Below are 20,563 nucleotides of genomic sequence, written 5' to 3' on the forward strand. Positions count from 1 at the left end.
TGTGACACAGATACTGGTGTGGTGCAGAGTCGAAGTCTGTTTAGACAAGGCTGGGGCTATAAAAAGAACTAATGTGGGCTGGGAGTGCAGGAGGACGACAGTAAGATGGAAACTAGTGACATGGAGGGAGAGCTGATATCCTGTCTTCTGTATAGGTGTGTTTGATAAGGCAGAGATGGGAAGTCAAGATCTGAGGAAACTGAGACCGTATGTCTTTAGCTCGTCGTCGTTTGTGTGCGTGTGTGATGCCTGGCCTGGACAGTCAGCACCTTGGCACTCAGTCAACACAGAAACAGTTTTTTGCCTTTTAAGGGCAACAGGACTGAGCTCTCCTCCACACTGCCCTTCTTAGGCTTGGAGACTGAGAGCAGAGAAACCCTTGATTCAAACACATCCTCATTTCCAGGTGTGGTTGGACAAGACCCCTCTGTGTGATAGTGTCAATCACACTCAGAGGAGCTCCGGAGGGAGGGTCCTGAAACCAGCACAGAGTGGGAAGAAACACGGAGCCTTGAAGTGCTTTCACAACCAAGGCAAGCTGAGGTTTTTAGGTTCAAGACAAATTAAAGAATGATCTTGTCGCTTGGCTGGTAATCCTGATGGAGTCACTGAGTCACACGGCTGAATTAGACTCATTAACGGTGGAATTAGCAGGAGTGTCGTCTGCTGGGAAGGAGAGGGAGTAAACAGGGAGAGAAAGGAGAAATCTGATTTCAGGCAGTACCGTGGACGCCTCACAGGGTCCTCAATGTCACAAATGCGCCCACTCACCCGGTTCCTTCATAGAGAGCTTTCTGGTTGCGTGTAGCATTAGACTTAACATAACATCAGAAGTGAAATCCACTAAACCCTGCCAGTCAGATCGGACCCCAGTAAGACCAGCTGTTGCCGTTGGTGTCACCCCCCCCCCCTTTTTTTTAAAAGTTAAATCAGGTAGAAACATATGCTTCGCATTGTAAGTCCTTAGCTTCTCTGGTGAGGACAATGTCAGAAGTGTCAATGTCTCTGTTTACTCATATCTGGTTAACCTACAGTACCAGGTGCCCAGGGTAAAACGAAGACACTGAGAATTCATCAAACCCGTATTCGCAAAACCCTAGAAACCGGTTTGAACCGAGTCTGGTCCCGACCAGTCTGTGCGGTATTCTCCAGTTGTTACTGGGTGTGAGAAACTACGTCAGAAACCCAGCAAGGATTTGTTAACCTAGCCGTGGAAGCTCCAAAAGCCCATGTGTCCCAGTTCATGTGATTTTACTAATCATCAGGGTCTCCTCACTCTGGTGTTATAAATCAAATATTATTTGTCACATGCTTCATAAACAACAGGTGTAGACTAACAGTGAAATGCTTACTTACCGGCCCTTCCCAACAATGCAGAGAAAAATATAGAAAAATGTGTAAAACAAGGAATACACAATGAGTAACAATTACATGGCTAAATACACGGGGTACCAGTACCGAGTCGATGTGCAGGGGTACGATGTAATTGAGGTACATATGTACATATAGGTAGGGGTAAAGTAACTAGGCAACAGTATAGATAATAAACAGTAGCAGAAGCGTATGTGATGTGTCAAAAGATTTTGTGCAGTGGCGTCAATGCAGATAACCAAATAGCTACCGTGACTAACTATTTAGCAGTCTTCTGGCTTGGGGATAGAAGGTGTTCAAGGTCCTGTTGGTTCCAGACTTGGTGCATCGGTACCGCTTGCTGTGTGGTAGCAGAGAGAACAGTCTATGACTTGGTTGGCTGGAGTCTTTGACAATTTCTAGGGCCTTCCTCTTACACAGCCTGGAAAAGAGGTCCTGGATGGCAGGAAGCTTGGCCCCAGTGATGTACTGGGCCGTACGCACGACCCTCTGTAGCGCCTTACGGTCAGATGCCAAGCAGTTGCCATTCCAGGCGGTGATGCAGCCAGTCAAGATGCTCTCAATGGTGCAGCTGTAGAACTTTTTGAGGATCTGAGGGCCCATGTCAAATCTTTTCAGCCTTCTGCGGGGGAAGAGGTGTTGTCGTGCCTTTTTGACTGTGTTAGTGTGTGAGGACCAGGTTACTTCCTTAGTGATGTGGACACAGAGGAACTTGACTCTCAACCCGCTCCATTACAGCCCTGTCGATGTGGATGGGGGTGTGCTTGGCCCTCCCTTTCCTGTAGTCCACGATCCTGGCACCATTGTCGTCGGTGATCAGGCCTACCACCGTCTGCTACCATTTGGCTCTTACCAATGTGGCCCATATTCCCATGCAATTACAGAACAGTTGTAGATAGTAGCCAAAGAACCTGACAATGAATTCAATCAATGTTGGTCCATTGTACAGAGAGCACATAAAAGACATTTGGATTCATTCCCTGAAGTGCACCCTATTGCCTATATAGTGCACTTTATTTGACCAGAGCCACATGTGCTCTGGCAGGGCAGAAGATGATCTGTGATGAGTGTGCTAACCAGACCTGTATCTGCTGAGCTTTTCACCACCAGCAGCATACGCTAGCTATCGATGGGCTCTCCTCCAGCATTTCTGCCTGATTAGACAAGACAGGCCTCCAGCACCTTGTACTCCTGCCAGGAAAGCCCCCAGCCCAGCCTCTGGAAGGATGCCCAACTGACGGCACTCTGAGGATGTGTGTCTCTACGACAGGGTTTCCCCTATGAATTCTTAGGCGGGACGACCACCCCCCCCTTCCCTAGCTCTGTTGCACACCCCTGCTTAAACATAGACCAAAATATTTGAGGCTATGCAGTCCGGGTATTTAGTTCCCTTCCTTTCTTTTGATGCAACCTAGGAGAAACACTGGCCTGCAGGGGAAGTTTACCTACTTGATCAGAGCAGACATCATTAAGCTAGCAGGATGTCCTTGATGTAACCTAGGAGAAACACTGACCTGCAGGGGAAGTTTACCTACATGATCAGAGCAGACATCATTAAGCTAGCTGGATGTCCTTGATGTAACCTAGGAGAAACACTGACCTGCAGGGGAAGTTTACCTACATGATCAGAGCAGACATCATTAAGCTAGCAGGATGTCCTTGATGTAACCTAGGAGAAACACTGACCTGCAGGGGAAGTTTACCTACATGATCAGAGCAGACATCATTAAGCTAGCTGGATGTCCTTGATGTAACCTAGGAGAAACACTGACCTGCAGGGGAAGTTTACCTACATGATCAGAGCAGACATCATTAAGCTAGCAGGATGTCCTTGATGTAACCTAGGAGAAACACTGGCCTGCAGGGGAAGTTTACCTACATGATCAGAGCAGACATCATTAAGCTAGCAGGATGTCCTTGATGTAACCTAGGAGAAACACTGGCCTGCAGGGGAAGTTTACCTACATGATCAGAGCAGACATCATTAAGCTAGCAGGATGTCCTTGATGTAACCTAGGAGAAACACTGACCTGCAGGGGAAGTTTACCTACTTGATTAGAGCAGACATCATTAAGCTAGCTGGATGTCCTTATCCTTCTGCTCCTACTCATCATCATAACACACAGGAATGTGCCTTCCAGTCAAGCTGATGTCTATGTCCTTACAGTCCAACTAAATAAGTCAACCGTTTTCTTCAGGAAACCTGCTCAGTGTGTTTCATTGAGCAAGGCCCAGAGTGATACTTTGAAGAGCGCACTGTTGTTACCATGGAGATGACCGGGGGCAGATGAAGGAGTGGTTCCATCAGAATCCCTAGAAAAAGATCCTGCTGTTTGTATTATCTCGCCACAGCTGAATCTCTGGGATAGTCCACATGAACCCTTGAAAGGCTCTCTGCATAAAGGATGCCCTACATATCAGCCCAACACTTGTCATTTAACCCAGCAGTGGACCTGTGGTATCACAGAGCAACAAAGTGTTCAACGGAACCTTGATAAGTGGTTTTGTTTATACAGCCAGGCAGTGTTGATCATCTTGACTAAGCTGGGTATTGTCAATAGACATATGTGAAAGCAAGCAGCTCTGACTTGTTCCTCCTTGCCTGACCTAGTCTCTCTGAGGTGTTCTAGCCTTGGTGCTGTGGGCTGTTGCTAGCTACTATACTCCAGCTGTTAGCAGTGACAGAAATAGAGTGTGGATCTCTATTGAAGCTGTAAGTAGACCAGGGCTGGTCTATTACCCACAGCCTCGAGCCTCAGTGTAAATGGGCTAATTGTTCCTGTTTGAGGAGAGGCCAGGTTCCTGGGCTAACTGGCCAATGGCTGAGGGCCTTCCCTGGACGAACTATGTCCCCTGAAAGGGAGGTGTGGGGAGAGGATGAGGAGTGGGAGGGACATTGGATGGTTTTGTGATGAGGAGTGAGAGCAGAAATGAGCTCTATATTTGGAATACGCAAGTGTCAGTTCAACATTGAGAAAAACATCTGTCACCACTCATTGTTATTTTGCTTGAAGGGCACATGTTCCTCCATTTATGCCTATTCAGACCCTTCTTCAGTTGATGCCAGCTTATACAGTGCATTTGCTGCACAGCTATTCTCAGGTCTTTCCAGAGATGTTCGATCAGGTTCAAGTCCTGAAGAACTTTCAGAGACTTGTCTCAAAGCCACTCTTGCGTTGTCTTGACTGTGTGCTTAGGGTCGTTGTCCTGTTGGAAGGTGAACCTTTGCCCCAGTCTGAGGTCCTGAGCGTGCTGGAGCAGGTTTTCATCAAGGATATCTCAGTACTTTGCTCCGTTCATCTTTCCTTCGATCCTGACTAGTCTCCCAGTCCCTGCCGCTAAAGAACATCCCCACAGCATGATGCTGCCACCACCATGCTTCACCGTAGGGATGGTGCCAGGTTTCTTCCAGACGTGATGCTTGGCATTCTTTTACTGAGGATTGGTTTCCGTCTGGCCACTCTACCATAAAGGCCTGATTTGGAGGAGTGCTGCAGAGATGGTTGTCCTGGAAGGTTCTCCCATCTCCTCCCTGACCAAGGCCCGTTTTCCCTGAGTGCTCCGTTTGGCACGGTGGCCAGCTCTAGGAAGAGTATTGGCGGTTCCAAACTTCTTCCATTTAAGAATGATGGAGGCCACTGTGTTCTTGGACCTTCAATGCTACAGAAATGTTTTGGTACCCTTCCCAAGATCTATGTCTCAACACAATCCTGTCTCGGAGCTCTACGGACAATCCCTTCAACCTCTTGGCTTGGTTTTTGCTCTGACATGCATTGTCAACTGTGGGACCTTATATAGACAGGTGTGTGCCTTTCCAAATATATATATTTTAGAAAAATCTCAACCGTTTCACTTTGTCATTGTTGTGTGTAGATTAAGGGGACTAAAATATTGTATACATTTTAGAATAAGGCTGTTGCGTAACAATGTGGAAAACGTCAAGGGGTCTGAATACTTTCTGAAGGCACTATGCTGCCATTATTTAAGATGATGTGTTTTATAACTCTCAGTTCCTCCTATGCTATCAATTAACTGATGACACAAGGGTTGAAATATGTGCGATTTGACACCTACTCCATCGCGGCTTCTCTCTGAATTAATGTGATAAAGTGCCCCTTGAAATAATAGTGTGAAATTGTAAGCGACAGTTTTGAAATGACGGGAGACCATTGTGTAAACAGGACGAATAACATTGTCGTATTCAGAGCTTGTCCCTGTCTGCTGGCAGGCTAAAGGACAGTCTGTGTTTACTGCATGTTGTATACTTTGTGCCCAAACAAAGACAGCGCATCCACTTTATCAAAACTCTATCTATGAATAATTTAGGACTCCATGGACGAAAGCCTTGCTAGACAGTCAGACTCGAGTACACATATAGACACACACTGAGGGACAGACGGACGCGTGTGCACACACACAAATAAGCGAATTTGTCAGATGTGGTTGAGAGCAGATTGTGCAGCAGAGAGATAGATGCAGTGCCCTCGGGATGCTGCTGAAGCAGAGTAATGATATCTAACTGCGTGTTCGTAGACACGTGCTGCTCTCTCTGTCGATGTCCCTCCATCCCTGTCTCTCTCTATCTTTCCGTCCATCCCTCTCTCTCTCTGTATGTGGACTAGCCTCTCCTCTGGGAGTCCAGCCACCTCCACAGCCTGCAGTGCTCCTGCACCAAAAGCGAAATGTGAGCGGAGAAGGTGAAGGGGAGGTACAGAGATGGAAAAGAGAGAGAGAGAGAAACAATGGTCAGAGTGGAGATGTGAATGGACGTATAATTGGTGTGGTCCCTTATGTTTATCATTGTCTCTCTCTCTCAGCTCGTTGAGAAAGGCCCAGGCGGGGCCCTGGAGTGGCTCAGTACAAGGGTGTGTGTTCTCACCTCCACCACCCGCGCCTCTCCTCCCCCCTGGAGAAGACCAGCAGGATGTCGGAGGCTAGAGAGCGTAGCCCCCGCCACCAGAGACCCTGGTCAGTGTACCGGGCCAACACCTTTGACCTCTCCTCTGAGATGATCGGCCTGGCGCTCGCAGGTGAGAATGAGAAAGGCTTGTGTGTTGGACACAGACAATATCAAGGAAACAAACCATATGAGAGACCATGTGATGAACAATTGGTAATGGAATTACTTCCTGCCTTGTACACATCCTGTTTATCCAGTCTGTATATCAAGGTACCCCACATGTTTTTATCACTGTTGTCCTTTCATTTCTGCCAACTGAATTAGTGGAAAATGACTTGTATGAGTTAATGCTGTTTTGCTGTTTTGTAGGGAACAGCCAGGATCCAGATGAGCCTGTTCTAGAGTTCAGTGTGGGTGAGTACAGTAAATTAACTTCTATAGGAATTTGTCTTTCATTTCTTGTTCCGTGCGTTCCAACGTGCTGTGTCCCTCCCTCCCCAGCCTGTAATGAGTTGGTGACCCCAGCTCTGGAGCGGAAACCCAACAGCTTTGTGGCAGTGAGCTGCACCACCCCTCCCCAGGCCTTCTGGACCAAACACACTCAGACTGAGATCATCGAGGTGAGACAGACCATCGTCCCTCTGCCCCCGAGGGCCCGTCGTCCCTCTGCCCCCGAGGGCCCGTCGTCCCTCTGCCCCCGAGGGCCCGTCGTCCCTCTGCCCCCGAGGGCCCGTCGTCCCTCTGCCCCTGAGGAGCCGTCCATTGCGCTGCACTGTTGTGTTCCTATATGATTGTAGAATGTTGTTATCCGGCAGGTAGCCTAGCAGTTCAAAGTTTGAACCAGGAACTGAAAGGTCGCTAGTTTGAATACCCGAGACGACAAGGTGAAGAATCTGTCGATGTGCCTTTGAGCAAGGCACTTAACCCCAATTTGCTCCAGGGGTGCCGTACTACTATGGCTGAGCCTGTAAAACAACACAATCTACTGCACCTATCTGGTGTATGTGACAATAAAACATGATTTTAGAATGTTGTTAACTAATATCTTTCTGTATGTGTACAGTTTAGATGAAGCAACAATGAGAGCTTCATGGATTGATTGCTTCCCCCTACAGGGCACCAATAACCCTATATTCCTGAGCAGCATAGCCTTCTTCCAGGACTCTCTGATCAACCAGCAGACGCAGGTCAAGCTGTCTGTGTACGACGTCAAGGACCGCTCTCAGGGCACGGTGAGTAAAATGGTATTGGATAAGATGACATTAAAACACCAAGTAATATGTCCTGCTCACATCAGATAATAAACCAGTAGGTCAGTCCCATTCCTCACATCACCTCCCTTCCCTCACCAGCCACCTTGGGAGTGTTGTTTTCTTTGACGTCTGTCTCTGTATCCTTTCTCTCTCGCTCACTCCCTCGTTCTCTCCCTCGCTTTCTCTCTTTTTATTCTCTCGTTTTCTCTCTTTCTCCTGACCTAGATGTATTTATTGGGCTCAGCTCTGTTTCCTGTGAAGGAGTTGCTGCAGGAGAAGAACCACAGGTTACACCTGACCCTGAGGTATGAGAGACACAGGTTACACCTGACCCTGAGGTATGAGAGACATAGGTTACACCTGACCCTGAGGTATGAGAGACACAGGTTACACCTGACCCTGAGGTATGAGAGACACAGGTTACACCTGACCCTGAGGTATGAGAGACACAGGTTACACCTGACCCTGAGGTATGAGAGACACAGGTTACACCTGACCCTGAGGTATGAGAGACACAGGTTACACCTGACCCTGAGGTATGAGAGACACAGGTTACACCTGACCCTGAGGTATGAGAGACACAGGTTACACCTGACCCTGAGGTATGAGAGACACAGGTTACACCTGACCCTGAGGTATGAGAGACACAGGTTACACCTGACCCTGAGGTATGAGAGACACAGGTTACACCTGACCCTGAGGTATGAGAGACACAGGTTACACCTGACCCTGAGGTATGAGAGAAACAGGTTACACCTGACCCTGAGGTATGAGAGACACAGGTTACACCTGACCCTGAGGTATGAGAGACACAGGTTACACCTGACCCTGAGGTATGAGAGACACAGGTTACACCTGACCCTGAGGTATGAGAGACACAGGTTACACCTGACCCTGAGGTATGAGAGACACAGGTTACACCTGACCCTGAGGTATGAGAGACACAGGTTACACCTGACCCTGAGGTATGAGAGACACAGGTTACACCTGACCCTGAGGTATGAGAGACACAGGTTACACCTGACCCTGAGGTATGAGAGACACAGGTTACACCTGACCCTGAGGTATGAGAGACACAGGTTACACCTGACCCTGAGGTATGAGAGACACAGGTTACACCTGACCCTGAGGTATGAGAGACACAGGTTACACCTGACCCTGAGGTATGAGAGACACAGGTTACACCTGACCCTGAGGTATGAGAGACACAGGTTACACCTGACCCTGAGGTATGAGAGACACAGGTTACACCTGACCCTGAGGTATGAGAGACACAGGTTACACCTGACCCTGAGGTATGAGAGTCACAGGTTACACCTGACCCTGAGGTATGAGAGACACAGGTTACACCTGACCCTGAGGTATGAGAGGCACAGGTTACACCTGACCCCGAGGTAGGAGAGGCACAGGTTACACCTGACCCCGAGGTAGGAGAGGCACAGGTTACACCTGACCCCGAGGTAGGAGAGACACAGGTTACACCTGACCCCGAGGTAGGAGAGACACAGGTTACACCTGACCCCGAGGTAGGAGAGACACAGGTTACACCTGACCCCGAGGTAGGAGAGACACAGGTTACACCTGACCCCGAGGTAGGAGAGACACAGGTTACACCTGACCCCGAGGTAGGAGAGACACAGGTTACACCTGACCCCGAGGTAGGAGAGACACAGGTTACACCTGACCCCGAGGTAGGAGAGACACAGGTTACACCTGACCCCGAGGTAGGAGAGACACAGGTTACACCTGACCCCGAGGTAGGAGAGACACAGGTTACACCTGACCCCGAGGTAGGAGAGACAGGTTACACCTGAACCCCGAGGTAGGAGGGACACAGGTTACACCTGACCCCGAGGTAGGAGAGACACAGGTTACACCTGAACCCCGAGGTAGGAGAGACACAGGTTACACCTGAACCCCGAGGTAGGAGAGACACAGGTTACACCTGAACCCCGAGGTAGGAGAGACACAGGTTACACCTGAACCCCGAGGTAGGAGAGACACAGGTTACACCTGAACCCCGAGGTAGGAGAGACACAGGTTACACCTGAACCCCGAGGTAGGAGAGACACAGGTTACACCTGAACCCCGAGGTAGGAGCGACACAGGTTACACCTGAACCCCGAGGTAGGAGAGAAACAGGTTACACCTGAACCCCGAGGTAGGAGAGAGACAGGTTACACCTGAACCCCGAGGTAGGAGAGAGACAGGTTACACCTGAACCCCGAGGTAGGAGAGAGACAGGTTACCCCTGTGTCTACCTGTGATTATAATAATCTTCATATTGCTCCCGAGTGGCGCAGTGAACTAAGGCACTGCATCTCAGTGCTAGGGGTGTCACTACAGACACCCTGGTTCGAATCCTATCACAATAGGCCGTGATTGGGAGTCACATAGGGTGGTGCACAATTGACCCAGCGTTGCCGGGGTAGGCCGTCATTGTAAAATAAGAATTTGTTCTTAACTGACTTGCCTAGTTAAATAAAAATTAAACATGCCATGCCTTTGGTAAGGCGGCAGGTAGCCTAGCGGTTGGAGCGCTGTGCCAGTAACCCGAGCCGGCAAGGTAAAACAAAATCTATGTGCCCTTGAGCAAGGCACTTAACCCTAATTGTTCCAGGGTTGCTGTTGTATCAGGTGTGTCCTGCTTGCTGCCAACGCTCACTAATCCTGTTTCATTCTTTAGTTATCAATGGCTGACCCTGGCCGTGACCCCACTCTGTGAGGGGGTCTCAGGAGGAGTTGGGATATGGGAGAAGGAAAAAAAATCTAATTCAAACATGTATAATATATTCTTGTACATTTGTGAAATAGGACAAGTGTAAGCACCCAAATTATTGTCTTATAACAGACGAGGATGCTTAAATGTATGGCTCCATAGTAATGTGAATATGAAGCCTATACATTTTTCAGCTAGATTGTTTTGGGTCTGTCATAGTTTTTTGCTGTTTGATCGTTGCTGCTTGACTGTAGACTGTGTGATCCTGGGGGATGCCGTTGACAGCCCTATTGATGTGTGTTATTGATGAACAGATCTGCAGAGAACAAGCACGTGGGGAACATCACCATCATTGCCTGGCAGATAGAGGAGAAGAGAGACCAGAGGACTCTGCCTGTTGCCAGGTTACCAGACACCATCAACGGCAGGGTGAGCTTCCGAGACTCTCGCCGGATCCCTATCGCTGACACCAAATGTCAGACACCCGTGACCTGTGAGACCGTGGCCAGGGTCGCGTGTGTGTGCATCCTGATTGTGTGACTCTTCTATCCCTGTGTGCCACAGACCGTGCTTCCGGTGGATGAGAGCCTGACAGAATCCATGGGCGTCAGAGCCAAATATGCATCTTTATGCAAAGACACCCTGCTGACATCAGGTAGGAGGGACATCTGGGTCTGTCCCATTATCTCAGCCCACTGGCACCACCTCTACCAAAGCCCACTAGAAGAGTCTGTATCCCCACTGAGGCGCTTTGTAAGCAGGCGCCAATATTTCATAAGTGTCACCTGAGACGAATGCAGTTCGGTATCATCCTCCGTAACATTTCACCTAATGTCATTGGCTGTTCTAAAAAATAATTTCTGCTGCTCTAAATGATTTGATTGGACATCCATCCGATCCGTCCCTCATGGCGGGATGTTAGCAGGTTTCACTGAGAAATGTCATTACCCGTACGCTCAGTGAGAGATTGTTGCTTTTCTTAGTCACCACTCTCAGATGTGAGTGTGTGTGTGTCTGGACAGACATCTGTATACAGTGGAATGGCTTATTGTCCTCTGGGAAGGAAATACTTTTTCACACACTCCTCTTACACTTTAAATCATCACCGAGACAAAATATCACCTTCGAAATATGCAGGTCCTTTATCATTTATTACTCGACTGTAGAGCAAAATAAATGATTCAGAGATCGTGTTAGATGATGAGTATTTTCCGTGTGTGTCTCTCAGTGTTTGGAGGCACCATGTCCAGAATGTACCGTTTCCCCACCACGGACGGTCACCATCTGCGGGTGCTAGAACAGATGGCTGAAAGTGTGTTGTCTCTCAACATCCCCAGACAGTATGTCAAACTACTGCTGGAGGAGGACGCTGTCAGGTACACTACACACACACACACACACACACACACACACACACACACACACATATTCTCACACACACACACACACACATATTCTCACACACACACACACACACACACACATATTCACACACACACACACACACACACACAGACATATACATGCACACACACACACAGACATATACATGCACACACACACACAGACATATACATGCACACACACACACAGACATATACACACACACAGACATATACATATATATACACACACACAGACATATATATATATATATATTACACAGACACACAGACACACAGACACACAGACACACAGACACACAGACACACAGACACACAGACACACACAGACACACACAGACACACAGACACACACAGACACACAGACACACACACAGACACACACACAGACACACACACAGACACACACACACAGACACACACACACAGACACACACACACAGACAGACACACAGACAGACAGACACACAGACAGACAGACACACAGACAGACAGACACACAGACAGACAGACACACAGACAGACAGACACACAGACAGACAGACACACAGACAGACAGACACACAGACAGACAGACACACAGACAGACACACACACAGACACACACAGACACACAGACAGACATACAGTGGGGAGAACAAGTATTTGATACTGCCGATTTTGCAGGTTTTCCTACTTACAAAGCATGTAGAGGTCTGTAATTTTTATCATAGGTAGTACACTTCAACTATGAGAGACGGAATCTAAAAAAAAAATCCAGAAAATCACATTGTATGATTTTTAAGGAATTAATTTGCATTTTATTGCATGACATAAGTATTTGAAAACCTACCAACCAGTAAGAATTCCGGTTCGCACAGACCTGTTAGTTTTTCTTTAAGAAGCCCTCCTGTTCTCCACTCATTATCTGTATTAACTGCACCTGTTTGAATTGTTACCTGTATAAAAGACACGTGTCCACACACTCAAACAGACTCCAACCTCTCCACAATGGCCAAGACCAGAGAGCTGTGTAAGGACATCAGGGATAAAATTGTAGACCTGCACAAGGCTTGGATGGGCTACAGGACAATAGGCAAGCAGCTTGGTGAGAAGGCAACAACTGTTGGTACAATTATTAGAAAATGGAAGAAGTTCAAGATGACGGTCAATCACCCTCGGTCTGGGGCTCCATGCAAGATCTCACCTTGTGGGGCATCAATGATCATGAGGAAGGTGAGGGATCAGCCCAGAACTACACGGCAGGACCTGTTCAATGACCTGAAGAGAGTTTGGACCACAGTCTCAAAGAGAACCATTAGTAACACACTACGCCATCATGGATTAAAATCCTGCAGCGCACGCAAGGTCTCCCTGCTCAAGCCAGCGCATGTCCAGGCCCGTCTGAAGTTTGCCAATGACCATCTGGATGATCCAGAGGAGGAATGGGAGAAGGTCATGTGGTCTGATGAGACAAAAATAGAGCTTTTTGGTCCAAACTCCTCTCCCCGTGTTTGGAGGAAGAAGGATGAGTACAACCCCAAGAACACCATCCCAACCGTGAAGCATGGAGGTGGAAACATCATTCTTTGGGGATGCTTTTCTGCAAAGGGGACAGGACGACTGCACCGTATTGAGGGGAGGATGGGTGGGGCCATGTATCGCGTTATACACACACACACACAGACATATACACACACACAGACACCCAGACATGCACATTTATGACCATGTCCAGGGATTTTTTTTATGGAGTGTACATTAATAAAATGTCACTTAATGCTAAATTGCCAAAGTGTGTGTGTTTGATGTGTGTTCAGGGTTTGTGAGCTGGAGGAGCTGGGGGAGTTGTCACCATGCTGGGAGAACCTACGACGACAGATAGTCACTCAGTACCAGACCATCATCCTCGCCTACCAGGAGACTCTCTCTGACCTCACCAACTACAAGGGTTAGTACTGTACACACACACAACTACAAGTAACACACTCACTAACTTATTTCAGCCTCAGATAACTATGTCTAAGGTGCTTGGTTTGTTGTGGTTTAACATGAGAATCCTACTCTGTCTATTCCACCCCTCTCTTTTCTCTGGTCTTTCCTCCAGGTCCGTCGTTCAAGGCCAGTAACCTGAAGGCAGAGAGGAAGCTGGAGTTCATACCCACCAACCTTCATGTCCAGAGGATGAGGGTGCAGGATGAGTCTGGCTTTGGTGAGCTGAGCCCCATTCCCTGGATGTTCATGCATCTCTCCACTTTGGCCTTAATAGTTCTGTTCCCCCAGACCACACGTATGACGTGGTGACTATCGGGGCTCCCGCCGCCCACTGCCAGGGCTTCAAGAACAGCGGCCTGCGCAAGCAAATCACCAAGTTCGAGGAGGCCAAAAAACAGTGAGTACAGAACCTCACAAAGAGGTGGAACCCAGGTGGAACTGTGGTAGAACCTTGGTTAGACCTTTGTATTAGGTGTATCCTTCTTGCTGCCAATGCTCACTAATCTACTCAGCTAACAACCCTACTGACTATCTGGCTGTGTACTGGCTTGGCTTTTTAAGTCTTGTTTTTAACGGACACATTTCTAATCAAGTGAATCGTAAGTCTGCTTTTGTTAGAGAAACACCCTTGTACCTCTCCCCGTCCCCTTTTAAAATGGTATTGTAACGTTGGACTACATCGAAACACGTTTACGGTGTTTTAACAGGTTTTAACCATTAGGCAGAATGAATACTTCCATTAAACACAATCCACTGCTTTCGTCGAAACATTAACGTCATTATTCAGTTGAGAATCACGTCCCGAGAATGATATTAATTATGTGGTTAATGAATGATACCCCACAACATGCTGTCAAATGCAATGCTTCATTTATCAAATCCGTGTACGTCTGTTTTCCCTTGTTCCTGTGCTACTGCATGGTCCGTATTTTGACGGCCGACTTCCTGTCTGTTTTGCCGTTTTCTCATTGTACACTACATGCTATGCTGCTTTTAGCCTGGGCATTTCCCGTTAATTATATTTCAAAGACGATTTTCAGCTTTCTGGCTTTTTAATTTTTTCCAATTGCATCTTTATTTTCTAATCAGCGTTTATGAGGAAGAATGGTGAGTTCCTATGTACTCTGATTCTGTTCTTTAGTCATTTTATTCTGCCCACTGTTTGTTTGGTTCTTTCTGCACGGAAATGATTGTTTGTTCGCCGTCACTGAGTTTGTCGTTTAGCTGTAAGGCTGAGTCACTCAGTCACCTACCTCTGTTTCACCACTGTGTGAATCCACAATGGCCGCCTGTGAGTACCATCGTAAGCTACTGTGTATGGACAGAGGGTGATCTACAGTAGAGCGCTTGCTATGGGGTTTGAGGCATAGAACTACAGAGACCAACAGATCCATAACAATAGCATTGCACATTCTACATCTTAAATAGAGTCTGCCTCACTCTGAACATCTGTGGTTCTATGTCTAGATAGTGTTGTCTGTGTTCCAGGTGAGGAACAGGCTTGTGCATGCACATGTGGATGCTCACCTCAGTCCCAGACCTGCAGAGTAGAATATTCCAACAGAGTTGAATTATTCAGATATGAATTGTATGCAGCCAGGTGTGTAATCTGTCAAGCAGTGTGAGAGAATGTTGCAGAAATACAATCTCCTTCAGTTCCCAGAATGCAGTGCACATTCAGTCTCACGATCCTGTGTGTGCTCTTACCATCTTTGTCTACACATCTGCGTCTATTGTCTCTTGTCTGTCTCTGTACGTGTCTACTGTCTCTGTCTGCGTCTACTGTCTGATTACTGTCTGTGACTACTGTCTGTCTGAATACTGTCTCTGTGTCTACGTGTCTATGACTACTGTATGAGTGACTCATGGTAAATGCTGTGTTCTCTTAACACCCCACCCTGTCCGTCCCTGCAGCAGTGCCCTGTCCAGCTGTCAGTCTATAGTGTACATCCCCCAGGACATTGTCCGGGCCAAGGAGATCATCTCCCACATCAACACCCTGAAGACCCAGGTCAGCTACTATGCTGAGAGACTGTCCCGCGCCGCCAAGGACCGCTCTGCCAACGGTCTGGAGAGGACCCTCGCCATCCTGGCTGATAAGGTGAGGGAGAGCCTCTAGCCTGGTACCAGGTCTGTTGGGGAAGGAGAGCCCCTAGCCTGGTACCAGGTCTGTTGGGGAAGGAGAGCCCCTGGCCTGGTACCAGGTCTGTTGGGGAAGGAGAGCCTCTAGCCTGGTACCAGGTCTGTTGGGGAAGGAGAGCCTCTAGCCTGGTACCAGGTCTGTTGGGGAAGGAGAGCCTCTAGCCTGGTACCAAGTCTGTTGGGGAAGGAGAGCCCCTAGCCTGGTACCAGGTCTGTTGGGGAAGGGGAGCCTCTAGCCTTGTACCAGGTCTGTTGGGGAAGGAGAGCCTCTAGCCTGGTACCAGGTCTGTTTGTGCTGTTTTACTGACCTTTATGGGGTGTGTATTTTGTCTTCAGTCATAAACCCAAAGAGATTCATAAATGATTTGACCAATTTAATTTGTCATCATGTGGACAGAAGAGAATACAGAACGGCCTCTCGCTTGGCTCAATTCCCGCTGTGTGGTTCGTATGACCTTCACCCTCAGACTCGCCAGCTGGTGACGGAGTGCGACTGCAAACTGCTGGCCTCGGCCATCCAGGCACTGAACGCGGCACGCCCCGAGTTTATCGCCTCCAAGGCGTCACCCTCCGCCGACGCCACCGATCAAGTAGTCCTGCGCAACGACCGGGACACGCTGCTGGCCAAGTGGAGCGGATGCAACAGCCGCTCCTCGCTGCACGTCGACTGGCACGAGGAGGAGTGGGTAAGGCAAGGGGTCACCAGGGCTCAGGGGTTCACAGGTCAACTCCAGTTTAGCCTTTGTGGTTTAGGAGCACTTAAATACAGTTCCAGTATGTAAGGAAGAAAGCAGTGTAAGGGATTTGTTGTGTTTTTGTTTGGTTTGTTGGTCCATCAGACTGGAACTCTAGATTTTATTGGCTTTTGTTTATTCTCCTCTCTCGTCTCTCCTTCCTTCTACCCCTACACTATTCTTCTCTTTTGTATTCCTCCTCTTCATTCCCTCCCCCCAGGAGAAGGTGTGGGTAAATGTAGACAAGAGTCTGGAGTGTATCATCCAGCGGGTGGACAAACTCCTTCAGAAGGACCGTCTGCCTGGCGACAGCAGCCAGGGGGACACTACCCCAGACCACCAGCAGGGCGGCAGTAGTAAAAAAGGTAACCAGAGTACCAGGGCGTTCTGGATCAACCCTGACTGCATGACCCAGGAGGAGCCTTCGTCATCATCACTACCTTCCTCATCATCCTCCCTCCTGCCTGCTCTCACCCTGAATCTGACTCATGCATGCCCACCCAGCCCTGACAAAAACCCATGTAGGTTTCTTTCTTCACTTTTTTGCTTAGTCATGCACATTTGTCCTATCATCATACTGCTATCATATTCATCATATCTCAACCTATTAGAATTGGTCTACCTTGTTTTTGTGCAGTATTTTTTCTTAAACATTCCAAAGATGTACATTTCCTATTTGTGAATGGTTAATTTCGATGTGTTAGGTAGGTCTGTCAGAGCTTGTTGTATCCTGGAGGCCAGCCAAAGTCCCGTTGCTGTGGCCTCCTATGTGTCAGCTCAGCCTATGTACTGTAGCCAGCTAGCTTATTATGTGCTTACTGTACTGTACTGTGTGTGCTGTCTGCCATGTTGCTGATGGCGCTCCCTAACCATGCATGTGGCACCTCCACCCCTTCCAGATGGCAGCCCCAGTGGCGAGGAGGATTTCCCAGGTAAGTGCTCTGTCCTCTCCCCAGCTTCTGTCTCTCTGACTGCTTCTAGCTGCAGCCCAGCTCAGTGCTACTACTTCGTCTAGCTCTATATATATCACCGTCTGTATGATACCTCTGTTTCTAGTACCTTATCAGAAATGAAGGACTTAAAGTCCAATGTGTTGTCACATGGTATTGTCTCACATTATATGAAGGAGTTGCAGCAGCAGTTCAAGGGACTCTCGGGATGCTTTCAGTGCAGAAGAGTACATAGTGTGTGCGTGTGTTACTGTTGTTGTTTGTGTGTGGCCCAGGGGAGTGGAGCGAGGCGCTGTACCCTCTCCTCACCACGCTGACAGAGTGTGTGGCTATGATGAGTGACAAGGCGAAGAGCTCCATGGTGTTCCTGTTGATGCAGGACAGTGCTCCTACCATCGCCATGGACCTCTCCCTGCAGTACAGACGAGACGTGGTCTTCTGCCAGACGGTCAGCACAGGACACATGCAGATGCATACACACGTGTGCACGGACACCCATTAGCAAACACACATGTGCGCGTACATACAGACACACAAGCAGGGAAGTAGAATGTGTGTAAATAAATAAAAATGTATGTGACGTTGAAGTGAATGCTGATTGTTAATATACACTGAGGATACCAAAATTAGGAACAATTCCTAATATTGAGTTGCACCCCCCCTTTTGCCCTCATATGTCTCAATCCGTCGGGGCATGGACTACAAGGTGTCGAAAGCGTTCCACAGGGATGCTGGCCCATGTTGACTCCAATGCTTCCCGACAGTTGTCTTGTTGGCTGGATGTCCTTTGGGTGGTGGACCCTTCTTGATACACACAGGAAACTGTTGTGTGTGAAAAGCCCAGCAGCATTGCAGTTCTTGACACACTCAAACCGATGTGCCTGACACCTACTACCGTCCCCCGTTCAAAGGCACTTAAGTGTTTTGTCTTGCCCATCCACCCTCTGAATGGCACACATACACAATCCATGTCTCAATGCTTAAAAATCCTTCTTTAAACTGTCTCCTCACCTTCATCTACACTGATTGAGGGGGATTTAACAAGTGACATCAATAAGGGATCATAGCTTTCACCTAGATTCACCAGGTCAGTCTGTCATGGAAAGAGCAGGTGTTCCTAATATTTTGTATACTCAGTGTTAATGTTAATATCGGTTTCCAGCTCACTGCCCTCATCTGTGGCTTCATCATCAAGCTGAGGAACTGTCTCCGTGACGATGGCTTCCTCAGGCAGCTCTACACCATCGGCCTGCTGGCCCAGTTTGAGTCTCTGCTCAGCACCTACGGTAAAGTACACACTCTCTCATTCTCTCTCTCTGTTTAATAATTGTTCACTTTCTCACATGCCTCCCACCTCCCAGGCGAGGAGCTGTCCATGTTGGAGGACATGTCGGTAGGCATCATGGACCTACGGAACGTTACCTTCAAGGTGACCCAGGCAACCTCCAGCTCCTCCCCCGACATGCTGCCGGTCATCACTGGCAACCGGGACGGCTTCAACGTCCGCATCCCGTTGCCGGAGACCATGTTTGACGCGTTGCCGCGGGAGATCCAGAACGGCATGCTGCTGCGCGTCCAGCCGGTGCTCTTCAACGTGGGAATCAACGAACAGCAGACGCTGGCAGAGAAGTGAGCGGGGGGGAGGAATGATAGAGGGATGAAGAGTGGTGATGTCCCTGTATTGTTGACATGTGTCCTGTTTGTGACAGGTTTGGAGACACGTCTCTGCAGGAGATCATTAACCTAGAGAGTCTGGCCAGACTCAACTCCTACTATCAACAGTTCAAGGAGGTCTTACCTGAGGACTGTAAGTCACCATAAAGTAAATGGCCCTATATGGTCCTACCTGAAGTAAATGGCCCTATATGGAGAATATTGTTAAGATGTAGCTTATAACACCCCCCCCCCCTCCCCCCCTCCTGGTCTCAGGCCTGCCCAGGTCCCGTTCCCAAACGTGTCTACCAGAGCTGCTGAGGTTCCTGGGACAGAACGTCCACGCCAGGAAGAACAAGAATGTAGACATCCTGTGGCAGGCAGCAGAGGTAGGCCCATTTTTCGCTGCAGGGCCATGAATGAATTATTGGAGATTATCCTTTCGAGTCCAGTCCATTTCATTCCGTATGGATGTTACTAATGAGGATCCAGAGCAGGCCTGAAGAATGATTTTGTAGTGAGCAGCCTGCTGTTTATTATTTCCTGGTATCTGTCTTCCCCAGATCTGTCGTCGTCTGAACGGTGTGCGTTTCACCAGCTGTAAGAGTGCTAAGGACCGCACGGCCATGTCTGTCACCCTGGAGCAGTGTCTGATCCTACAGCACGAACATGGCATGGCCCCACAGGTCTTCTCCCAGGCCCTCGACTGCATGCGCAGGTAGGTGTCCAGCCTACTGCCTGAACTAAAATGAAACACATACATATTGCTCGCTCCATATGCTGGGACAGTGCCAACTACAGGGTCCCCTCTCCCCCATTTAAAAAAAAATAATCATAATATATAAAAGTTATATTTTAATTCTCTGTAATTAGCATTGTTTTCTCACGCAGCATCTGCTTGTCAGTTTGTCCAGCCAGTTTGTGGAGAATGCTCCCCCATGATGACAGAGCTCGCTTTCCATACCCCCACATCATCCCCCTATCCAGCTCTCCTCCAACCCCATCCCCCTGTTCTGACACTGCTTGCTGAGAAGATAAGAAGGGCTAGACGATGTGAAAGAGGGTAGAAGGAACAGAAACCTTGTGTAAGGATGTGACGACTCCCAGAACAGAAGCCCTGTAGAGTACAGTAGGTTAAGTGAAAGATGTTGGGTAGTAATGCAATGCTGTCCTGCAGCTCCGTGCATGGTCTCTCGCTCCTCTCTTCACCTGCCCACTTCCTGTTCCTATTTGGTATGGGGAATTTTAAGTGCATGGCTTGAGGCTGGCATACCCCCCCACCCCACCTGCTATTCAGGAAGTGAATCCAAATTCAATGACTTGACTGAAATTAAATGGATTGGAGTACAACCCCCCCCCCCCCCATATCTGTTGTCTGTGGTATGAACATGGAGAATCATCACTGTCTTCTCTTTTTACCTCTTGATCTTTTCTTTCCTAAAGATGCAGAACATTTCTCTTAAT

The 20,563-nt window shown here is 48.4% G+C and overlaps 1 protein-coding gene across 13 annotated transcripts in view; it reads left to right on the forward strand.

Moving 5' to 3' along the window:
- LOC129859819 (inositol polyphosphate-4-phosphatase type I A-like) overlaps positions 1 to 20,563 on the forward strand; it is a 39,796-nt gene that overhangs the window by 12,637 nt on the left and 6,596 nt on the right. For 3 of the 13 annotated variants that reach the window (XM_055929947.1, XM_055929954.1, XM_055929948.1), the window contains exons 2-23: positions 6,189 to 6,401; positions 6,641 to 6,685; positions 6,773 to 6,891; positions 7,387 to 7,503; positions 7,750 to 7,829; positions 10,558 to 10,672; positions 10,808 to 10,898; positions 11,472 to 11,619; positions 13,446 to 13,576; positions 13,733 to 13,837; positions 13,909 to 14,017; positions 14,710 to 14,727; positions 15,535 to 15,721; positions 16,230 to 16,448; positions 16,717 to 17,017; positions 17,396 to 17,428; positions 17,722 to 17,894; positions 18,609 to 18,732; positions 18,808 to 19,075; positions 19,156 to 19,253; positions 19,376 to 19,488; positions 19,663 to 19,817. In XM_055929947.1, coding sequence (XP_055785922.1) covers positions 6,296 to 6,401; positions 6,641 to 6,685; positions 6,773 to 6,891; positions 7,387 to 7,503; positions 7,750 to 7,829; positions 10,558 to 10,672; positions 10,808 to 10,898; positions 11,472 to 11,619; positions 13,446 to 13,576; positions 13,733 to 13,837; positions 13,909 to 14,017; positions 14,710 to 14,727; positions 15,535 to 15,721; positions 16,230 to 16,448; positions 16,717 to 17,017; positions 17,396 to 17,428; positions 17,722 to 17,894; positions 18,609 to 18,732; positions 18,808 to 19,075; positions 19,156 to 19,253; positions 19,376 to 19,488; positions 19,663 to 19,817 — 2,855 coding nt within the window. In that variant the 5' untranslated portion in view covers positions 6,189 to 6,295. The other 10 variants (XM_055929950.1, XM_055929961.1, XM_055929953.1 and 7 more) reach the window with 8 other exon arrangements.

This window comes from Salvelinus fontinalis, chromosome 7 (assembly GCF_029448725.1).
Source record: "Salvelinus fontinalis isolate EN_2023a chromosome 7, ASM2944872v1, whole genome shotgun sequence".
Taxonomy (NCBI): domain Eukaryota; kingdom Metazoa; phylum Chordata; class Actinopteri; order Salmoniformes; family Salmonidae; genus Salvelinus; species Salvelinus fontinalis.